The 24,891-nt window shown below is 35.9% G+C and overlaps 1 protein-coding gene across 1 annotated transcript; it reads left to right on the top strand.

Moving 5' to 3' along the window:
- The first annotated feature begins 683 nt into the window (after positions 1-683).
- Positions 684-24,891, top strand: LOC145773849 (ATP-binding cassette sub-family C member 5-like). The gene is made up of 29 exons (XM_082584973.1): positions 684-904; positions 1,634-1,789; positions 2,010-2,154; positions 2,717-2,859; positions 3,206-3,296; positions 4,287-4,460; positions 5,442-5,586; positions 6,135-6,286; positions 6,973-7,053; positions 9,429-9,569; positions 9,972-10,066; positions 10,619-10,821; positions 11,146-11,266; positions 11,409-11,663; positions 11,824-11,942; positions 12,537-12,683; positions 13,053-13,161; positions 13,656-13,795; positions 14,264-14,328; positions 15,307-15,482; positions 15,861-15,927; positions 16,409-16,560; positions 17,107-17,193; positions 17,382-17,586; positions 18,351-18,517; positions 20,307-20,419; positions 20,918-21,156; positions 23,412-23,690; positions 24,397-24,891. Exons 1-29 carry the CDS (start codon positions 684-686, stop codon positions 24,715-24,717), a joined length of 4,509 nt encoding a protein of 1,502 aa, XP_082441099.1. The 3' UTR covers positions 24,718-24,891.

A 24,891-nucleotide genomic window follows, 5' to 3' on the forward strand; every position in this document is an offset into this window, starting at 1 on the left:
TCTATGAACATCTACTGCGCCTACAATAAATGTAATTGCGATAACATGATTTAAAAAATATTGAAAAACGAATTCCTTTATTATGCGAAAACAATGTAACTTAATATCAGTTATGTTTCAATGTCCGTCTTGTTGAGTTTTCGTTTCATGTTCGAAATTGTTAGTTACGAATGCAAATTTAGCTTGGTAGTGCAGGCTACAAGACTGCAAGAAATCTTTGAGCCGGCTTCGGTAATTTAAGTACAAGTTACCATATAAACCCAGTGATTTTACAAGCAGTTTTATCAGATAAGACATGTTTACAAGATTAGGAACAGGGTTTAGATAAGGGATCAAACAAAGTTAATACCGTGCAAAAATTTTCCTGGTCACTTCTATCCAGAGTCAAGGATAGTTGGTATGGTCATAAACCAACCCAATTCTTCGAATTAATAGGTTTGGGAGGCTAGTGCAAGAAAGAACCATTAGTTGCGATGCTTTAATTTTTTACACTCAGTAAGTTGAATAATAGCCTATAGCATATTTTAATCCACGCTCATAATAACAAATAAGAAAAGTGTTGTTTTAATTAGGCCTATGTTTTATTTTATAGAAAGCTATTTCATTAAAAAAGTTATGATGCTTTTAAGCTACTACTCTGTACACCTTTCAGATATAAAGTTGCTACAAAATACAGTAAAATAATGGTGGGAAAAGATGGTAAACCCCTCCCAGAAGCTGCATGTAGTCCAGATGATGTGGCCAAGACGTCCAAAAAGTCATCAGTGGTGAACGGGACAAACAAAGGGCTATCAACTGATGTTTTCACATACGATGACAATGTGTATGCTGCTTACGACAAAGACAAAGTGCATTCAAAATATTGGAGAAGTTTTCAAACCATGAAACCTCTTCGCTTCACGAAGTGAGCACCAAACGTAAAATATTATTTTAAGTGATTGACTAAGTAAAGAATAACTTCAATAGCCCTAGGAAAAGCGCGGTACCAACGAGCCGATTTTTCAAACATCTCGCATATTTTTTTTGGTGTTTAAGATTTGCTTCAAACTTTAGGTATACTAAGCCACGTACGTTCTCCATCCCTAAACGGATTTTTAGCATGCTCAAACTGAAGCGGAAGTATTTAAAGCGAAAACATGTAGCGTCCTCCAACGTGGTTCATACACGAGTTTTTATAACTTATAGCAAGTAGGCTAATGTTGAATGGAAAACATTAAATGCATACACTGATCAGAAAAACTTTCTGCTACGAACACAAAGGCATAAAAATAATTGGAATATCCTGTTGTGGCCTATCTTAAAGTTAGGGAGTTAATTGAAATTAACACCCCCCATCTTATAGGCTACAAACCATAACAATTATTAGTGTCGTAAAAATAGTTGCTAGCTATGCAAGTTCACTTGTTGGTAAGCAATTGGTTTTGTGTAGGCCTATAATGGTCTTTCTATTGATCCAGTCTCACTATAACTTAAGCAGTGCGTTTGGGATACACTCAATAAGTTTAACTGCGGATATTTGAATCACAAAGATTCAGATAGCCTAATACTTATCTTGAGCTATCAAAACACACAAGAATAAAGTCAACTTCTGATTGAAATCTCAAGTTGCATATTTTTGATTTTATGTTTTCAGACGTAAGCTACCAGCTCCAGTGGACAACGCCAACCTGTTTTCCACCTTGACATTTAGCTGGCTTACTGGAGTCATATTAAAAAGCAGGCATCCGTTGGTTACAGAGGATCTGCCGCCTTTATCGAAGTACGATGCAGCAGAAGACAGCACAAAACGGTACAATGCAGCGCGATCCAAAAATAGATTGCATCTATTTAATTTTTTAAATTGTGACTTTATTACCAACTTGACAAATATTAACGAGAAATTACAAAAACTTGATTGAGTCAGTGGATGTTTTTTTCGTTTTCCAGCACCTTAATCCGTCTTAGCGTATATCAAGCCTATTTACTAAGTCTGGCGACAGGTTAACTGATTTCCCATACATGTTTTGTAGATTAACTCGTTTGTATGAAGAAGATGCTTCGAAGCATAAAGGCGTTCCTTCGATAAGAAGATGTGTATTTCGTTACATTAGAACGCGGATGATTGCCTCATCTATAATTATTTCCTTCTCAGTCACCTGTGCTTTTGCGGGCCCAGTAAGTGTAACAAGCATGATTTGCTTTTATCGCCATCGCCATAATTATCCATTAATTAATACTATAGGCTACAGTAGTGTAGCCTACATGGTAGACTCAGAACTATATGCTAATTAGGGTTTGGCTAAAGTTTAAAGACGGTTTGAATCAGGTCAGATCTTCAGTTTGGTAGATTTCGTGGATAGGCTACTTGGGCTATTCAGACCAGTTTGTCTTTAACAATTTGAATAAGAACAATTTCAACTCGTTTCGGCTGTTACACAAAGTTTTTGCAGAATTACTCTTTTTTAGGTTCGAAACGGTTGTGCTTGAAATGTCGAGCTCGCTTTGGGTTGACGGTGGACTCTAATGACAGTTTGCTGATATTATTCCTTTCATGACATATTGTTTATATATAATGTAATATTATGATTTGTACGTTCTTTAGTGGCCTTTATTCTACGTCAGTTAAAGCGAGCACAAAGGATGATTTACATCTTCTTGATACAGTATTATCACCAAAGAACAATTGCTAGTAATTCTGATCAAGGGACAAGTTTCATTGGCTGTGTTTTCTTCTCAGGCTTTTCTTGTTGATCGTTTGGTTGGTTTTGCTGATCTCTCAAGCCCTGATATTGGGTATGGGATCGGCTTAGCTGTCGGACTAATGTGTACAGAATTGGGAAGATCCCTCTTCTTCGCATTGTTCTTTGCCATCAATTATAGGTAGGCTCTGTTAGAGTTAGGCTACCACATTTCTTACAAACATGCTTGTTTTTTCAGATAAACTGACCAATGACTTACAGTTGAACGTGGTGGTCAAAAATTAGTAGGCTATCTGAAATCACTATACAGTTTAAGCTATGTGTCAAGCCTAGCTAAAAAATCAAATAGTGGGCAATACGATTTTTCCTCCATGAATTCTTTTTAAACTTAATAAAAAGTGTTCAATGACACATTTGAATGAACATAAATGAATAAGCTATAAATGTAAGTATTAGTATTTTAGATTTTATCTTTTTTTTTTTTTTTTTATAAAACTACCATTTTTATAAGACCTAAACTTTTGTAGGACTGCCGTTCGCACACGAGCTGCAGTGTTGACTCTGATTTTTCAAAAAATTGCTAGGCTTCGTAGCTTAAAGAACAAATCTGTTGGAGAGGTGAGGGGTTTTCTTTTTTAATTTTATTTAAGTTTTGCCGAAGGTTAGGAAGCAATCAGCAAACAACACTGTTGAATTAAAACACTTTTCTATAAACAAAATAGTGACTTGATAATTTGTATAAACAAAGCCTGACTACATTGGTTACATTCCATACGGGCGTCGGGCTTTTCCGCACAACCAGTCAACCATGTACCAGTGGGGAATGGCTTCTTCTTATACTTGTGAATGTGGTGCTGAGAAACAGACCGCAGACTACATCATCAATGATTGCACCATCTTCAAGCCACCTAATGGAGTGGAAGTTCTGAGTGTCTTGAATGATGAAACCAAAGACTGGCTGCTCTCTAGTAGTCTTCAAGCTTAGTCCGGGAACATTGTGAATCCATGGTGGTAAAACGATAGACTCTCGGCCGCAGAGGCTCACACAACGACGACGACGGCATTAATTACATTTTCACTCTTGCAGTTAAATTAGTGTGTTATAGCATGCTTTGACCTCAACTTAGTGTTATCTTTGCAGTAGCCTACCCTACGGTATGTGAAACGCAACGACTTGTCTGATGCCATGTTCACAACTGGTTCACAACCGTACTGTGTCAAATTTTAAATGATCGGATTCGTAACTTAACCTGATTTAATGGCCTAGTCCTATAAAAATTCTAGTAACTTTATGCAATCTAGCAATAGATTACTCATTTTTTTGATCAAAAACAAAACTCATAAGCTAATATAAGAGCTTACCATTGCCATTTTACCACATTACACAGAGTAGCTTAATGAAATACAATTTGCTGTTTAATACATTGCTTTATAATACATTGATTTGTATTATGCAATCCAAATTCACAAGCTTTTCTTAATACTGTTTAGGCCTTGCTGGGTACTATGGCTGTAGGTTACTTCGTAGGCCTGACTTAAATTTTCATTCAAAACCGTCATTTCCGGAGCTAGCCTACTTGCTGTGAAGTTTGAAAATTGAACATTTAGCTTGTCAACTTGCTCGCAAACGATGGACAAAGACTGAGTGAGATGATCATCTATGCTGGTATCCTCGTTGGTGCTCCTTTCATGTTGCTTATAACAACCATATTCAGCTGCCTGTTTGTCGGATGGACGGCTCTCATTGGGATTCTTTCCTTCATATCATTCATCCCTATTCAGGTAATGAAGCATGAACCATTTTGAAAATATTGACCTAGCTAAAGTGCGTTTTCGTCCACAGCCGGCGAAAGCTGGAGAAGTCAAATTTGTCTTCCATTTGCAGATAGCTTTGTAGGCCTACCTACTGTAGGCTAAATAGAAAAAACAAGTTTTTGCCGTTTGGTTTAAATTGCGCTTTTGCAATGGGAATTGTTTAATTTTGATAAAATGTCTGAAGTGAACTATTGTTGCAGGTGTGGTAACTGTTCAACGTAGTCTAACATAAAACTGTCAATTGTGAGAAATGTATTTTTAAAAAGTTACTTTTTAATCATTTGACTTGTTGAACCTAATCATACGAAGCCAAGTACCGTAATCAGATCATATTTCAGTTTATTAGACAATAGTAACGTTTACAGATTACGAAGCCTACCAAAGGTGTCCCATATTTGCAAATATGTTGTGTATTTATGATTTAAAATTTATAATTGATACAGTCACTTTATTGCCTCCGATCTTCAGAGTTTTTTTTTATTTTATTTGGATAACCCCAAACACACATTGCGACACTTTGTATTCAGGTTTAACTTGGTTTTATCACCAGTGAAACAGCCAATAATAACACATGTTGGCTAAAATCTTCTTTCGTGTGAGAGAGGACTTTTCAGATTTTAGGACAGGTGATGGAAAGCTAGATGTGTAGCTTTGTACAGTTCTGCTATGCCATGCATTCCATTTGACGCCTTGTAAATGGGACATTCAAGAACGACATGGTCAGCAGTTTGTTCCTCCGCACCGCACTCGCAGGCTGATGAGGGAGCCAGCCCAAATTCAACTTGTGCAAATGTGCATATTGGAATGGAAGCGGTAGACTCCTGTTGGCTAAGATAGCAACACAACACATTCATCCAACGTTTTGTGTGCCCTTTGCATAATATACTGTAAGATCTTAACTTTCTGGGCGATGTTTAGAAGTAAAACATAAATCTGGTTTATTTTTAGATGGTTCTCGGTAAATTTATGGCCATTTATCGAGAGCAATGCATCTCAATCACAGACACCAGAGTTAGAATGATGAATGAGATTCTCACCTGCGTAAAACTTATCAAAATGTACGCATGGGAAGACAGCTTTGCTGATTCTATCGGTAACACAAACTTGTTTCTTAGGATTTATTCTAAGCTGATTATTTAAGCCTATTTCTCTAAAAATCAACTTTTTTTGACTATTTTATTACAATTACTCTTATCAGTCTTAAACACACTTCACACGTAGCGTAATTGAAATAATTTCTGAAAACTTTACTTAAAATCTATTTTTTGATGAAATGTTTTTGTATTTTTTTTTATTTTGTTTCAATGCTCATATTCTCATGTGTTCTCATGTTTTTAAGCAAGATAAATAGAGCCGAAGATGCAGAAATAAACGTATGGCTCAGAACTTGCTTCAAAGTTAAACCACATTTATATTAAATGCCACATTTCAGTGGTGGGCTGTTAATGTAATGGAAAAAAAAATGTTTTTTTTTGGAATTGCACTCTACCATGTTGCGTGCTAGAATACAGATGTAGCAAATTTTTTGAGTCAAACGTTTGATGATTGGTTGCGAAAACATGAATTAACAGGAAAATTAAAAAGTAAAGCATCTAAACAAACAGCCACAATTTTAAGACTTACTCGAGTTTTTTTTTCCAGATGAAATTCGAGAAACAGAAAGAAAAGTCTTGATCAAGGCTGGATTCGTTCAAAGTTTCCAGGCAGGTCTGGTTCCAGTCATTCCAGTGGTGTCCTCTGTGCTGCTGTTTCTTGTTCATACTTTACTCGGTTACCCTTTGGATGCTGCCTCGGTAATACTGAATAGGATTTTTTATTAAGTAGATTATCAAAGGTGATTCAATATCAAAGGCAAAGTTGACCTGTTTTGGCAACATAGTTGAGTTGGCGAGAGCTTTTGTTTGACCTTCGAAAGAGCGTCTGTTCGCTATCGCTCAAGAGTATGCGTCTGAGTCCTTGGCAGGAAAGCTACCGGCATGCCTGAAGGTTGACACAGACACTAGTAATTTTGTTTTCTCGCATTCTTAATCTACATATTCATCCATCGGGCGTCAGCCTGGATGCAACGTATTTCAATAATGTTTTTAATCATTCTATTTAGCGCCTGTTGTACTGACATATTGTAAAATTGCATACACAGCAGGATATAACAACGTAGCAACAGTTTCAACACAACAGACAGCAGGAAGCAGCGAAGGAATATAGGCTACAGTCATTGAGTGACTCTCTTCAATATTGGAATGTCATGTATGTTGCCAAGACATACCAACGTGCTCTCTTGCTAATATCAGCTCAGACTGGTAGACTAAACACAAGAATTTATTGTCGGTAAAAATAGAGAATTTAATCATTTGGCTGATAGGCTATTTCTCGTAATAGAATTGAATTCTAACAAATTAAATATTTACAGCATTGTTTACAAAGCTGTATTGTGTACTATGAAATCAAATAAATGAAATATGTTTAAATTGTATTTCAGGCCTTCACAATAGTTGCCGTTTTTAACGCCATGAGGTTCATGATGGCTGTTCTCCCTCTGGCTGTCCGATCAGTGGCGGAGGTACGAAGCCTAATGATCATTTTTATTGTAATGCTTTTGTTGTGGCAGCCTATTTGTAGGGTTGGGATTTCGGAATCAAATTTGAAATCCCGAGATCGGGATTGCCACAAACCACGATTTTTTTGGGATCAGCAAAGTAGGAAAATACACATGCATCAAGCAACACAAACCACGATTATTTATTGTAATACTGACGCAAAAACATGAGAGCATCGAGAATATCATCGTTAAGACGATTTCTGATTTTGCTGGCAAAAAATTCAACAGCTGAAAATGCACGTTCAGCCTCAACAGATGTTGGCTTAATACTTTTCAATGCCTCATATGAATTGTTAAGGTTTTCTGGCCTTTTTTTCCTTGCTTCATATAGCAGTATTTCTTTTTGTATTACTCGAGCACCGACATCACAGTTTTGTGCTTCTTCACTTTCATCTTCTGCTACGAAAGCATGTGACTCTTGAGCTAAAGTCATTTCAGTGTCATGGCTACTATCTTCTGTAATGGCATCTTCATGCTGTTCAGTAGAGCCTCGATCCAATTTAACAGTTGAGCTTGGGAACAATCTTTGAAGAACGTTCGTCGTTCGTGGCCATGGCAGCAAGTTTCTGACGTTTTATTTGATGACCAAGCTGATCCTGCGGTTGATCAATGTGGAAGGTTTCTTGAGGTACCCAAAAAGGTGAACCAGTTCTTCGGCATTCCGACGCCTCATCAATGATAATTATAATTGGATAATTGAGACAAAGAGATAATAATACATAAATAACGGTGAAGCTGTCCAAGATGATAAGAAATTAAAAAAAAAACAGTTTAGGAAGGCCAACCTAGCCTATATTAGGCTACAATCGCGAGTCTGATTAGTAGGCTAATTTAGCATTTGCCTAATATGAGTCAATAAGTTTCTTTTTGTACATTCTTTTAAAAGCTGTAAAGGAGGATTTGCCCTGAAGCTTTCAAAACGGCTTGACAGAAGTTACATTTTGCTTTTTTCTGTAGATTTACAATACAAAAAGTTTTGCCACACCTCGGATTTTCTCTTTGAACTTACATCTTCAAAATTCGTCGTCCTGAGCTAAATTTTAATTTCTCCTTTGCAAAAAGATAGGGCAGAATTAGCAGAAACTATCCTAACAGCACAATGGCACAACCGTCGTTCTAACGTTAAAATACCCAGTGGCACTAATTCTACCACTGAAGCGAGTGCGTAGTTCATTGTTATGTCATAGTTGGTATTATTATCACACTAATGTGGAGTGTTCAAGACAACCAGCTGATATTGTAAAGCTGCTTTAAAACCAAAATAAACATGAGTTTCAAGCGATATGGCGCTACATCAGCTTTTGTAGATGTTTTCTGGAAATCCCAAGATTTTAATAAAATTAATCCCGGGATCGGGATCAGAAAAACGGGTTAAAATCCCAGGATTCCGGGATCGAGATTTCCCGGGGTCCCAACCCTATACCTACTTGTGAAAAATGTCAAAAAAAGTTTATAGGTTACAAGGAAATTATAAAAGCACAGTAACTGATTGAATTCTTAAGTGTTAAAGCCACCTTAGTTCTATTTATGTTTTCTGCTTGCAAATAAACAAAAATATACAAAACACAATATACACAAATAGTTCGCACAACAAGGATAGCAGCGAAAAACCAAAAGGTTACTAAAATCAGCTGCCACCCAAACGTTATAAAGAAAATACCAAATTTTAGAAACATAATATATAATTAAATAACATGATGCGTTCTACTGGTGCAGATTAAGCTAAACTATCACACGATGTATAAAAAGACAATCTTCTTTTATTCCGAAGTTTCGTTAATCAGACACTACTGATTTCTTCAGGGAGCCACACCAGGCAGTGACTACCTGTCTAGCATGGCAAAACACAGGACCATGTTGCTGAAATCAACTAAACATTCAAAATGAAAATTAAATTTCTAGACAAAAATTATCGCGTGCAAAGTTTGAACTATAAAAAGGGGCTTAATTGTTAAAGGTCAACAAGAAACTTAAATAACGGCAGAGAAGAGAGTGAACGGTATAAGTCATGATGAGTCGAATTGTGTACGCACTACTGCACAGTTTACAATCAGCATGAATCCAATTTAAAAAACGTCCAATAAGCACTTATTACAATAGATTTTTGTAGATAGTAGGAAAAGAGATGCCTTCATTGCGATTCGTTACATGAGGCCTTTGATTGATGAACGAACTTTCAGAAAACATTAGCTTTTTATAATCACTTTCAACTTTCATTCTTGAGTTGAATTAATGCATGTTTTTTGAGCATATGATTTTCTTGATGTAGGCCTAGCCTAGCCTATAGATTTACAAATATGTACAAAAGACTAAAATTTCAAAGATGAACTCTTTAGGTCTTCATCACTTTTGACCGGATTGACGACTTGCTGCTGATGGAAGAGATCAAGAAGTATCACGTGGATCCATCACGTGATCGAATTGCCATAGAGTTCAACAATTTAACGGCTGCTTGGGATATTGTTGACAAAGAAAGCGTAAGCAACGATACAAGCTTAAAACATTTTTATTTTAGGAACACGTTTGACGTGATTATGCTGAAGCTTTTCATTTGATTTGAATTGTAACATTGTTAAGCTTTTGCATGTTTTGGCAGTCATCGTTTTGTTTGAATAAATGATTATATCGGGCTTCATAGGTTATTCATAATTATGTATTTCTATTGTTGGTACCCAAAAGAATGAGTTATTTTAAGTCAAACCTATCGTATACGAATTGGGTAGAATGTATTAGATATGTGACTAGTGATGATTACAATGCTAGTAATGCTCATTTGGCGTTGTCACACAATGAGTTATCAGCAACTTTGCAAATTTTATTTCAAAATAGGCTACAATGCGTTTGGTTCTAAAGAACCCCAATAACTAATTTTTTAACAGGCGTCATCAACTTTGTCGACTAAGGATAACGACCATTCTGATGAACACATGCAAGACGTTATATTTGACATCAATATAAAAATAACTAATGGAAGGTGATAAAAACATTACGTTTATGGATAATGCGGTTATTTTTACTGCTTCAATTGCGTCACATTTCCTTTTGCTTGTGTCTAATTTTTACTAAGCTGCAAACATGAACTATTTTTGGGAAAGCAACTATTGTTTTGATTACAAATGATAAAGACAAAATAATTTCTTACTTTCATGTTAGTATCACAGCATTCATTCGGGCCAGTTGGTTGTCAAATTTATTCGAGAAATAAACGTCAAAATGTGTAAGTGTCATATGGCGATAATTTATGTTTGCTGGACTAATATGCTCAATTGAAGAATATGAATCTTTATTTTTACAACAAGCATCATTCACACTGCCAAAAAAATGCTCAATGTTAAACAAAAAGTCAAATGTGCTTTACCCTTAGTGAGATCTTCAAAAGGTTGCCATTCAAATAGAATTAGCCTGTGGATAAGAACTTTTGGAAGATCATACTAATGGCGAAACAGGGTTAATTTTAAAAAACTAAATGTTGTTGAATTCTCATTTGTATGAATATTTATTAAAAACTTGCTTTTTTTTCACTAAGTTTGCTTGGAATTTGCGGATCGGTTGGAAGTGGCAAATCTTCATTTATTTCCACTATCTTGGGACACACAGTTATTCAAAAAGGCAACATTGGTCTCAACGGAACAATGGCATACGTCCCACAACAAGCCTGGATTTTTCATGCCAGTGTCCGAGAAAATATCCTTTTTGGAATGCCGTGGGATCAAGACAAGTATAACAAAGGTTCCTATTAATATTAGATTAGCGATTTAGGTTTTGGAAAAGAGGAGCTATCCCAACCAATATATCTATGATGCAAGAGATAAAGTGCTTTTGCAATTAATTTCAAGAAACGAAATTCAACAAGAAATCGCAGTTTTCAAATTATAAAGCTTCAATCACAAAAACGCTTTTATTGGTATAGATAGAACAAAATAAATTCAGCCATCAAGTGTGCGAACGTTGAATGTGTTTAAAGTCATTGTGTAGGCACTTTTGTCACCGAAAGGAACTTGTGTGTAGGCACTTTTGTGAAGTTATACGATTATTTGCTTTTGCTGTGTACAGTTGTTGAAGTATGCTGCTTAGCAGCTGATTTTGAAATTCTTCCTGACCATGACCTCACTGAAGTTGGAGAACGAGGAATAAACTTATCTGGAGGACAGAAACAAAGAATTAGTGTTGCCAGGTCAGAACCATGTTTGCTAAGGAACTTTATCTGGACAGGATTAATTAAAAAGCTGGTTATCCTTTTAAACATATTTTTGTAACTTAGCTTACTGTCACCAGAAGAAGGTAAAAAAATATTTTATAACTTTTCTTATTTTTAGAGCTGTCTACAGTGAACGTGACATCATTCTCCTTGATGATCCACTATCGGCTGTTGACGCCCATGTTGGAAAGCATATCTTCTTCGAATGCATCAAGAAGGCTCTGGCAGGGAAGACCATCATCTTTGTCACTCATCAGCTGCAGTATTTGAAAGATTGCGATGAAGTGGTGCTCCTAAAGAATGGGAGTATTGCAGAGTATGGAAATCATAGTGAATTGATGGAAGAGAACAAAGACTACGCTGAACTAATCCAGTAAGGATAATTACACGATATCTTGTTTGCACGTTTTTTAACAAGTCTTCAACTGGTTAATGTTCCTTTAATAAGTTTAAATTACAGTGATAAGTTTCAGTAAACATTGGGCAAATGCAAGCTTCTCAGCTTTTCATCTTTTTTTATTTTATTTTTGCAGTACATTTTATCTGGATCAAGAAAAACAGAAAGATCAACCCAAGCAAGACGTTGATGAAAAACTGGTTCAAAAGATCATTGAACAGCGAAGAGTCAGTCGCATATCACACCTAAGTACAAGTATGTTTTTGCAGTGGAGCATAGCCTAAGTCCCTTATACGACAGACAACAGCGTTTCAGTTTAAATGGAACAGCCTAATAGCTTTCATATTCCATACACTGCATTTTTTTAACTTTCCATACTGAATTTTAAAGTTAGCCGCTTAAATGTTGCAAGTTGTTTAAACTTCAATGACTATGAGTACAAACATCAGGAATTTAATGAACAATGTTGCTTATAGTATTCAAAGTTTTAAACAAACCACAATACAGCAAACTATCATCTCGTTCTAAGTATAAGAAGTAGTCTCAACATTTGCATAAAACTGCTAAAAATACAATATACAAACAAGCAAGCATAAAAGATCAATTTTATTCTATTCGCATGTAATTCCATATTTCGAAGTGAAATTTCTCCTCCATTCGATTTCATAGCACGTCATAAGAATAACAAATTGCGTTTGCTGCTTTATATGCGGGATTGTGGGTTGCCGAGTGCACTACGATAAAGTGATATTTTTTCAAACAACTTTCCTTTTATAAAGAAATCAACTTAAAGTAAGCTACTGTAAATAGCTTACGAAGCTAATTCCAAAATGTTGGCATGTTTTGCAGAGGTTCTTTTCGACAGCATAAGCTTGAACTCTGAAGTTTCTATCGCTTCAATTCCTGACCGTTTGTACAACTCAACAAAGTCGCAAAAAACTGACGATGATACAGCTGTTGATGAGCAAAGAAGTACCCAACTTACAAACAAAAATGGTAAAATATTGTTTTGTGCAATTATCGTTTCATCGTCAATAAGGATAAAACTACAATCGTATAGTCAAAATGTTAAAAGATTTTGGAGTTGGTGTGAAGCGTTTTTGGTCAAATTTTCCAGCTCTTGCAGGCTACCACTACAAGCAGTTACTTATATTGTTTGCGATACTGTTCAATGAAAACACTGGTTTCATGTTTATTCTTTCTTTTACCTTATTTACAAAATGTCACAAAATCGATTTGTTTGAGCTGTCCCAGACTTAGTGATTTGCAGTGAGTATGACCAGATTACTCTCTATAAACTTTGAACACATGTTGTACTCCAGAAAAGGTTTTCTAATTACAACATAGCCAATGCCATGTTTTTAGATGACTCCAATGAAAAAGATGGCCTAACTGTACTAATTCAAACTGAATTGAGCAAACAGGGCTCTGTCGGAGCATCAACATACGTTGCCTACGTAAAATCAGCTGGCGGGTAAGTAGGTGGAACCCTGGAGCGAATAGTTTGCAACCCGGGGTTCAAGGAACCCCATATCTATCCTGAATGCAAAAGTTTTAAGAAAATTAAACAAATAAAAAAACTGAAATTTAGTCATTGAAATTTATATGCTGAAGAGTAAAGCTGCTACACTTTTATTCAAAGACACTTGTGGATATGTATATAATTTTAAAACTTTACCATTTCTAATTTCAAAGTTTCTGTTGACAACTACCTGGTGTGTAGGTCATTTCTTAGTAAATTTCTACACTTTTTAAACAGTACGTTACCCATACAGTTGCTTTATTTGATTCAGATCTAGTTAGATCCTTACTCGATCTGGTAAACATTTGAACTAGAAAAAGTAGGCCTAGTTATCTGGGTCGGCGCTGAAAAAAAATCCAATCTACTGTGAAACTGCGGCCAGCATTTTTACTTTCAGAAGTTACTATCCATGATTTTGGTTAGATACTCAAATTATGTGTTTTTAGATTTATCGTAGCTGTAGCAGTCGGGTTTGGTTTTGTATTGACTTTGTTCGGAACTGCTTTTTCCAACTGGTGGCTGAGTTTCTGGATCAACCAGGGTGGTGCTCTCATACCATGCAACGACTCACTAACCTCAACGATAGGTGAGTAGCCTACTGAGTAGGCTGTAAACTCATGGTTGATGGCGATATCTTCAAAACGAAGACTCTTCAAATAAGACATTTAAAAGATTATTTCTAAAAATGTTTCAAACGTAAATACAGTATTTGTAAAAATAGATTTTGAATATATGTAATAAAAACAAGTTTTCAAAAAATGTCTTAAAAGTACATTTCAAATTCTTTTCTTACGTAACTGTTGAGCTTTTTACAAAGTGTTTTCTTTTTCACTTTAGCACATTTTCGTTAGCTCGAAAATCAGCTTAAAATCTTTTCTGTTAGTTACAGTATTTTAAGATTTTTTTTTTACTTTACCAGTGTTTGGTTTTTAGCTGATAGACACAATGTGTAGCCAATAGCCCTTAGCCTAAGTAGTTACAAAATAGTGTTTTTATTCTTAAAGAACAGTTTACATTTTATTTACTTCAGACACAATCGGTGAATCCATTACAGCTTCAACTTGTCCGGAACTCAGAGATTCAAACATATCCACAGGAGAAAACCTTGGGTTCTATCAGGTATGGAATCTTATTAATTTTCAGGCTATTCTGGCTTTGTATGTAATTACCTGCTTTATGTGTTCAGTTGTTTAGTTGCATCCTAGTTGATGGATTGTTTTAAAACTCACATTTCTTTGTTGCATTGAGAAGCCGAAAACAGAAGTTGAGAGACATCAGCGTTTACTTTGGTGATTATCCGACAAAGTTGAGAATTTGCCCGTACCAAGTAGTGTACTGTATTTGAACGAGCGCGAACAAGAATAGGGCTTCTGTGATTAATTCAGACTTGAACAACCAGATAATTCAAGTTGTCTAATTCAATAAATTAGAGCGAAATATCGGTAATTCTAATTCGTTAAAAACTTATTTGCTCTATTTGTAGTTCTTATAGAATATCCAGTTTTGCTACAAATTTTAGTTTGTCCAACAGTATTTTTGGCAAATGGAAGGATACTGCGCTCTTATCAACGTTATACAAAGAAAACGCAATAAAACGATCAAGATCAAAGTGTCATTTCATCCCTTGAGATGCAAAGTCACGAAAAAATCGATTAATTCATCAATTCACTGACGTTACAATGTATATTATGACGTTTACAAGTGGTTTTGGCGCTGCGATGATGGAATGACACTTTGATCCCAAGTTGCCACATTGGCGTTTTTATCCAACAAAAAAAGATATGTGACAACTGCGTCCAACTAATTCTAATCTAGTTTAAATTCTACTCTAATTTGTGAAAACTTGGGTAGCTCTAATTCTAATTCTGGTATAATTTTTAAAAGCTTGAATTACTCTAATTCTAATTCTAATCTAATTTCGAATGACTACAAAAATTCTAGTTGTCCAAGTCTGGATTAATCACCATACATAAGGAAATGTTGAATGCTGCAAAATCCAAAGTCCAATTCAAAACAATATGCCACGTCAATTAGAAGGGTCATATAACCTACGGCATTTTTTGAGACTAAAACTAAAACAATCTTTTTCTTATTCAGGGGATCTATTTTATCATTTTAATTTTGACTTTATTGGTTGCTTTGATCAAATCTGCTGCATTTACCCGAAGCACTATAGGGGCTTCTTCTAATCTTCATAACCAAATGTTTCGGAAAGTATTTGGGAGTCCAATGACGTTCTTTGACACAACTCCAACAGGCCGCATACTGAACAGGTGAGCGTGTTGGAAAGTTAACTACTGATTAATAGGTTATTACAAACTATTTTTTAACACTTTTATTTACTTAAACCCACTTTTCAAAAGCATACAAAAACAAAACTTTCCTATAGTGCAGTTATGTCCTATGATATTCAGTATAATAATAGGGGAGAAGGTATTTGCCAAATATTTTCAAATCTAACTTTAGTCCTGATTTTACGAAACAACAGGATATTTGCGTATCTCCGATAATTTTTTTTGGGAATTTCCACCAAAAAAAACTTAAAACCAGGGCTAAAGTTGAAATTAAAGTTAACCCTCCCCCTCCTAATAGCAACTATTTGTAGCCCAGTAAAGATTTTTGCGTTTAAAGGATCATTTTTTCTTGGCCAGATTTTCACGTGACTTGGATGACGTGGACGTGAGGCTACCTCTATTCATGGATATGTTTTTGCAGCAAGTAAGATTCTTTCAACAAGATTACGCTAGTAAATAATATGTTGACTGATAAACACTGATGCAATTTGAAGACAAAAAATCTCAAAACATAAGTACCGTATATCATTTGCAAAAACACGATTGCGTTAAATTCTACAAAACAACAAACTACTATGTATACAATCATTTTATTTTAGGCATCGTGAAATGTCAATTATATTTAGAGAAATTTTAGCTTAGTAGCGTTTTGACGATTTGAATAGATATGAGCACTTATACATGCATATGTGCAGAGTAGGAAAAAAGCTGACAAAAGAATAATAGTGTGTTACCCCTGACAAGCAAAATCTAACACCGTGATGCCCATTTACTCATGTTGACTACGTCTTCAAATTTAACCACAGTTGAAAATGTAGCACTGCTACTTTATTGGCTTCAATTATTGAAATCGCTATATTAATTAATGTATTTGATTTTTCATTCACCGGTATTTTTTCTTCTAGGTACTTCTTTTATTTTTTGCCATCTTGACGATAATTGCTGTGTTTCCTTGGTTTGCTATCGTCTTTGTGGTACTGGGGGTTATATTTGGTTTGTTGTACGTTTACTTTCGAAGTGCCATCCGGGAACTGAAACGTCTGGACAACACGACAAGGCAAGACAGTAATAATCCTGTGATATATTTATTGTCCATTGACGATATAAGTACGGTTTAAGAACTGTGTGTTTATAATTTTACATCATATTTACGGTCTTAACGTATTACCATTTTAACTTTTTCTCACTATCTCAAGCAAGAAAAAAAGGAATCGGTACAACTACAACTTCTTTGGTATAAAGCCGCCTGGAGTCAAGCAAATACTATTAAAACCATCGATTTAAAATAAATTCTTTCACAGTAAATTTGTATTCTCACTATTGTTTATCTGTTTCTTCATTTTTGAAAACGTTGGCCTATGTAATTGTCATATACCTTTAGTTAGTCAGAGTAAGGAAGCAATAGACCAGTGCAAGTATTCGCGCAAGTTGTGTTTTCAGTAGCTCACTCAATTTGTTTTCAGTTCAACCTTGATTTAATACCTACCAAGCATTAGATGTCGCTACATTTGGGAATTTTCTTGAAAGTTTGCCAATATTTGTGACTTTGGAGACAAAAATACAAATCCAGCTGCATTACAAATTGCAAATGTTTTTCCTCCAGATCTCCTTGGTTCTCCCACGTGACGTCAACCGTGCAAGGATTGAGCACCATTCATGCGTATCAGAAGACCGATGACGTAATAAAAAAGTGCGCTTTGTTTTAATCTTTTGCTTATTACAAAGTAAAATAAAATACGTTTTTATAACTTAAAATCAAAAACTTTCTGTTTGAGTTCGTGTTAAGCCGAAACAACTAACTGTACAACAAAGAATAGACGAAACAACATTCCGAAATATACAAAATAGATAATAGGCCAACTCCTTTTAATTTTTTAGATTCGGAAAACTTCTCGACAATAATAGCTCGCCGTTTTTCTCGTATCTATCAGCAGGCCGTTGGTTGGCAGTCCGGCTGGATTGCTTGACGATTACAGTTACATTTGTCATAGCAATATTTGTCGTTTGTTCCACAATATTTCCTGAATCTTTTGGCGCCACAACTGCGTCTTCCGCAGGACTAGCGTTATCTTACGCGGTTACGGTAAGAAAAAAGCCTTTATATTGTTTGTAAATGTGGATAAAAAGCTGGATAAATGTGATGAAAGTTTTACTGAGGCAGTTTAGAACACAGCAAGACAGGTAAGATTTTCTTAAAAGAGGTCGCTTGTTTAATTTTGTTCTTCTTTTCTTGAAGTAAAATATTGTTTCAAACAGCCGTATTTTATGTCGGCTATGAAAATAATTTGCTGTGTGGCTTAGTGATAAGCATCTAATTGGTGATTGAAAGTTGTAAGTTCAGTTCCCATCGAGAGCAGTTATTAACTCTGAAAGTTGGCGTTAGATCTGCTTCCAAAGTGGACACATACCGAATTAACCGAATTTATTTATTTGTTTACCGAATATCAGACCGATATTTTGTGGTGCTTAGTGTGGACCTTAGCCTACTTGTTGTTTAGTCATGGCTCAAGTTGGCTTGCAACAGCTAGTAACATCTTTCTTTGTTTGAACTTCTAAAACTGAAAGAAGGTTTTAAAACCTTTTTTCCACGCAGGGTTCCAGTGTAGTTCAGTAGGTTCCATGTTCCAGTGTAGTCGGGGAACATCGTGAATCTGGGATTGTCAAGAGATAGATCCTCTGCCTCAGAGGCTCTCACGACTACAACGCCACCCAGGGTGTCAATAGTCTTTCCCCAGTACTACGATTAGGGACTATTTATGTACAGCTGGTTGTTTTTTAAACTTAATCAAGGGTATAAACCATATCATGTGCAGAAAAATTCAAATGAAAAATACGATGTTTTTTTAGATGACTGGATTGCTTCAAATATGCGTCCGCTTTAGTGTTGAATTGGAGTCTTATTTTACTTCAGTGGAGAGAATAAATGAGTATATAAAGCACTGCCCTTCAGAAATCAACGACAGCGATCAACTTAAGTCAGTGCCTAAGGAATGGCCACAAAGAGGAGAAATAAGGTAAGGAGCATTTGGAATAAATGAAAGGATGTACAAAATGAATTTTAATGAAGTGAACTATTTTTGAGAAAAAAGATCATTGGAAATAAAATCAACATAAAGGATTTTTGGATGTAGGCTACAATTATTTTGAACATGGCAAAATAAGTTCAGAAATTCCTCAAGTTGTTCAATATTATGTTGAAGGAAATGGTATGACAAAGTCCAAGTAACAAATTATCGTTTTATATATCGCGATTTCACGATTTTTGCGAGTATTTGCGAAGTAACAAGTTCAACAATCGAAAACTTCACTCTGTCAATCTCGGTGACCCGGTCTGCTTCAATGGTTTAAAGCCTCTACAAGTATGCGAAACTGCCAGGATTAAGGTGTGCAAGAAGCTTTTTCAGTCCGAAGATAAAGATTCGATCAATCAAGTCGCGATATGTAACTCGATAATTTATTACTTCGACTTCCATATCGTCATACATTTACCTTGAACATTTAATTTCCATGCATTGTAACCTTTGGATCCGTAATCGGGCTTCTCTCTTGCACCTGCTTGACTGTTGAAACAGTTAAATTTCCTCACTTGAAATCATGCAATTCGCTGCGGAACCATTGTGATAAAAAAATAAGACTGCACAGCTTTTTAGAGTTTGCTTAAAAATGTAATATAGCTTGGACACTTGTCACAAATTCTATTTTGTCAATCTTTTGTGTACCATCGTTAAGTGCTAAATCTGTAAATGTGTTACACAACATTGAGTGGGAATTCACTGAAATAGATTATAAAATTAACAGATTAATTATGATAAATTGCAGCTGCGCATGGTGAAAAAAAATTGTAGGGCTTTTGGTTTGGGTGACGTAATTTACAATAGACAGCTTATGAAAAAGGGAAACTACAAGAGTCCAATAGACAATAAACCCACAAGAATCCAATAAAATTGTCAAGTTTGTTGGCATTTTGTTTTAACTGCTTAAAATGCAAAGTGGAAGACATTTGGGTACTTTTGAAGGTCTTCTGAAGATAAAACATTTTTTTTAAGGAGTTGCCTGAGTATCTTGCAAATGAAGACGTGTGGTAATTAAGTAATACAGTTAATCTTTGTGCAGTAGTTTAAAATTTAATTCTTCTTCTTCAATTGCCTTGCCTGAACCAGGCATCGACGGCCTCAGATGAATAATTAGACCAAATGTTCCTATTATATGTTGCATGGATGATTGTTTCTGTCTTGTCGTTAAATTGTTCCAGATGTGTTTGTCTTTGTCTGCCAGGTGCCCGCTTTCCAAAAATTTTACCAGTTAAAGAGAGATGCTCCAGTTTTTGCTTTCTTACTACATGGCCGAGAAATTTATATAGCTTAATATAATGTTGAGGAAGGTGTTTAGGGCAAGTCGGTCTCGGTATGTTTTTAAAATATCTAGCATCGTGAACGATAGATCGTTTTTAATTTATTAATGGTAGGCTATACTTAAACGTGACCTAGGTAGCCTATTGTGTCATTTAAATCTCAAGTAGCCGAAGTGTATTTTGATTTTGAAATACAGGTAGGCTATGCTTAATTCTGGAAGCTATGATCGGAATTGAAGCGGTGACTGTGAATGACGAAAACTGACAAAGAAAACACATATATTTTCTGTTTATGTTTTGGAAGTCAATAAAAGAGAACAAGAAGCAATGTTTTTGGGATAAGAATCCAAACAAAAAATTTATTGTCCTTCATTTAAAATCTCGTTCTCTGATCAAAAGCGTGAAAAGCAAAACACAATCTTTGTGATTCCCCTTGTCAAACATATTTACAGATTTGAAGCAGCGAATATGCGCTATCGACCGGATCTTCCCCTGGTTTTGAAGAATGTGCATTTTTTAATCAAGCCGAAAGAGCAAATTGGAATAGTAGGAAGGACAGGATCAGGTTAGAATTACATTAAGATATCGGAATTTTGAAAGTTAAATACTTATATAAAATGTCTGTTAATTGTACACTTTTTTAATACAACTTGTGGCTAACCTGTAAAAGCAATCGGAGTATTTTCAAAACTACGGCAAATTTGTAGCCTAAACCAATGCCAAGGCTTGTCTGACTCCGAGTTATAAAGTTATAGCATTGTTTTATAATTATCTAAAATATCATGCAAAGCTATCTTTTCCTGTCAGTTGATATGAACTGACCTTCTGGGTGGTGCACTGTTCCGGAAAACAGAAAATTGATAATTTTAAAGACCATAGAAATCGTTTTTATTGCACAACAATATTTCGTAGCATAAACAGGTAGGCCTACTGTGTTTATCACATGGTTTCAGATGTCAGATTGACACAAAAGTTATCAGTTGCATGTTCCACTTGACAAAGTTTGTTAACTCGAGCAAAGATAGATCTTTTCAAACAAATTAACACTCAAATCATATTTTAGGAAAATCGTCGTTGGGAGTTGTTTTGTTTCGCCTTGTGGATTTGATAGATGGGCGTATTGTGATCGATGACGTCAATATCGGACAGATAAGACTAAAAGATTTACGACAAAACCTTTCAATCATTCCACAAGATCCGGTCCTGTTTGTCGGCACAGTGCGATACAATCTTGATCCCTTCAAACAATACAACGATGACGAGTTGTGGAAAGCGTTGGAAAGAACTCATATGAAACAGGCGGTAAAAAGCTACATTACTTTTTATGTAATAGCTTCAAAAGGCACTCTATTTTAAGTTTAACTAATTAATCATCTATGGACAATCGATCGTTGTGGAGACTCACGGTAGCCGACGCCTTATTCAGGCATGGCCGATGATGATGATGAATTAATCAACAAACTATGGTAGTTCCAAATGTTGAAGAAAGTGGGCTAAATGGTTTAAGACTGTCAAGCAGAACTATTTAAAGTTTACAAGTCAATGTTAGACTTAGTTGTTACTTACAAATCTTCATTGTGAAGCTTTTGATCTGTGAAGTTTTTCATCTGCTTTCTTTGCATATTTTTATTTTGAGTTGCTAACATGACTGAGCGCAGCAGTATGACTGACAAAGGGACAAACCACTAACCAGTGGCCAGATAAATGTAAAAACTAGTGCTTTGTTTGCTTTAGTTTGCGTTAAAAATACGGAATTTGCACTTATCTTTTCTAACTGGCCAATAGCGGATCCAGGAAGGGCACATGATCACCTGATCCCCAAAAACATACGAAATGATTGTTTTGCAATCACAATATATTAACGCAAACCCGGCATATAGGGCACACCGTAGTCTACAGCAGTGCCGGTCTTTGGGGTGTGCAAACCGTGCGATCGCACAGGGCCCGCAAATTAGGGGGCCCGCAATTTACTCAGAAAATGCAGTAATTTTGTCATTTCCAATGGAAAAATTCAACAAGTGAATTCAACAAAGGAATTAGCAACAAGAAAACATAGAGACTCAACGGGTGCAACCTATTTCGTATCCTGAAAAGATCGAGAACAAAAAACAACATAGCCGAAGTTGCTGATCGGAGTTGCCGCAAACATTTAAAATTTCTCTCGATCTTTTCAGGGGACGAAATTTGATTTTGTTACTCCGATTTCAGGGTACGAAATCGAATTACGAATTTTTCAGGGGAGGAAATAGGTTGCATCTAGACTCAACATAGCTCTATTTCCGAAAAATACCCAAGAATGCATGATCTTATCTTTTTGCTATGCCACCGGACAGCACCATTTTACAGCAATAGGCCTATTCAAACCCAAATTTTGAACATGCTCTCAGAATGCCCCAAATTCAAAGTAATTTTTCAAAATTTTCTGGGGGAGGTCCCCCAAACCCCCCGCCGCTGGGTGTCGCCTTCGGCGATCATGCGGTCAAGCTTCGCCACTTCCCCTTTCAAAATACCTAGCTACGCTACGGAATTGGATCATTGTCATTGGGGCCCGCAAATCATATTCCGCACAGGGCCCGAAATACCCTATGACCGGCACTGCCTACAGGCATTTCAAATCAGCAGTGGATTTCAATTTGTTTTAGTCTAGCCCCAGAACCTCAACCGCCATTTTTTATTCTTTGGTCTACAAATTTTCCATTGTCTAATTATTTTTACAATTTTTGATTCGTCGAAACTTTCGTTTAACCAAAATTTGTCTATAGGTTCGCTATTGTGTATGGCACAAACTTTAAGGTCGAGAGAGTGTGTGGTACACTATACTGGAAGAGAGAGTATTCCCACAAAGTTAACAACAAGCGAGTTTGAGTAGTGCTTGATGTTCTCACTGCTGTTTTAGTTGAATATTTTTTTAAACATGGTCAAAAGTTATTAAATTGTAACTGGCTTCGATCACCATTATTTCGTTATAAACGTTCGGTGAATGACAATATAGAAAAATCAGCTACCATGGAAGCTACTTAATATTCCAAGGTCAGCTCCATGCTTGTCTTCTTTTAAACTGCTACCAATGAGGCCTAACCATGTCACAACAGGCTGTGCATGAATGAAGCCCTTTATCCATAAGCAGTTTCAGCTGCTGGATAAGCCGATATCTCGTTGGTTAATGATGTCAAAGACCAGGATTTTGTCATAGGTTGTGTAATACAGTGTAAACACTAAACAGTCATGCCGTGGGCCCTGGTGTTTTTCATTATTGCACTTGTCATAACAACAAGTTAAAAGTTCTTGCCTTGTTTATTTGGCTTTTGCAAGTTCTTTAAGGAAAATTGAAAGCTTCAACTTCATTTTATTTGCTTCTTTTTAATTTTTTTGTAATTGGTGTTTTATAGAAATACTAGATGAAACAAAGCTGTTTTTTATGTTCTGCTTCTTCATTGAAGAATTGAAAACTATGATTGATATCACCAACTTGACAGTTTGATTTGAACTACCTGTGGCTTGTTCCAAATTCATAATTCAGGCATATAGTTAACCAAAACAATGCTGTGCATGTTTAGATAATCGATCTTCCAGACAAACTAGAATCAGAGGTTGTTGAAAATGGTGAGAATTTCAGCGTTGGCGAAAGGCAACTGATGTGCATGGCCAGGGCTATATTACGTCACTCCCGCATTATCATCCTCGACGAAGCAACAGCCGCCATCGACAGTGAAACTGACAATTTGGTTCAAGACACGATTCGTGAAGCATTCGCAGACTGCACCATGCTGACCATCGCCCATAGACTTAACACCGTGCTGACATGTGACAAAATACTTGTCATGGACGATGGAGAGGTAAAAACATTTATATTACTATATATTGGCTGTTGCCTCTCGCTATGGCTCTGCTTTTTTGTAGTATCTGCTTATGCTTTTTTATTTACTTATTCGTAGCATTGACAAGGCGTCCAGGAGGTACTTTTAAACACTGGCTCATGTGCTTTTTGGGGGCTTGTAACCTTTTCAAGGAGCCCAAGAACTTGAAGAAGTCATCACATACACCATCACATACACATCACATCACATATTCTTTAGATACTGTATACTGTATAGTGCCTTTTTTTTTTAGTGTCTTAATTTAGAGCCTTAGGATTATTGATACCGGACCCAAATTCTCCACACAACAGCTCTGCTTTCTTGTTGCTTATAAGTCTCTAACGCAGTCATTCCCTCTTGCTAAGTGCAGGGTTCTGAGACTCGCAACAAAGATATTGACAAGAGTTCTATTTAATTATTATTAAAGAAGTGTACGTCTTTATGGTGAAAAAACTTCTTTCAGTTTTTTCCTTCTTTTTCAAACTTCTTCTTTCTTCCATTGTCTAATCCTAGCAGTTTCGAACGTTCATAGTATCAAAATTTTTAACTCCTATTGATAAGAGCGTTTGTAGTTCAACAAAAATTTATTTTTAATAAATTTTACGAAAAAGTAGACATACTCATTACTCAATGATATCTCACTTTAATTTACTATTTACATTTAGCTTGGAACCATACTTTGCAGGTCTTGGAATTTGATAAGCCAGACACCTTGTTGCAAAATCCCTACTCAAGCTTTTCCAAAATGGTGCTAGCTGCTGCTAACATTGAAGACTCGAATGAAGGTTTCGAAAACAATGCCTCAGATTCTTCACTTTCAGTTTGCGAAAAAGACAAAATCCACTTGTCATCTTTACCAGTTGAAATTTCCATTCCAATAGATGCTAGTTTAGCTTACGACAACGAGGCATTTGTGGAGCATGAAAATACGAAAGCAAAAAGCCATGATGAGAGCTCTGACAACTCCATTTTGACAAGCGACGAAGATGAAGTGACACAACTCTAAATTACTTCAGATCAGGGATAAACGGAGCAGACTGACAAACACTGACCGCCAAACTTCTGAAAGCATGTTTAATTTTTGAAAATAGCTGTTTGAATCATTTGCCGCAGCTGTTTTATAACATCTCTATTTGTTTGTACTTTTGTACCAGGCTTATATCAGGTGCTCTTAATTTAT

This window comes from Aplidium turbinatum, chromosome 7, assembly GCF_918807975.1.
Source record: "Aplidium turbinatum chromosome 7, kaAplTurb1.1, whole genome shotgun sequence".
Classification (NCBI taxonomy): Eukaryota; Metazoa; Chordata; class Ascidiacea; order Aplousobranchia; family Polyclinidae; genus Aplidium; species Aplidium turbinatum.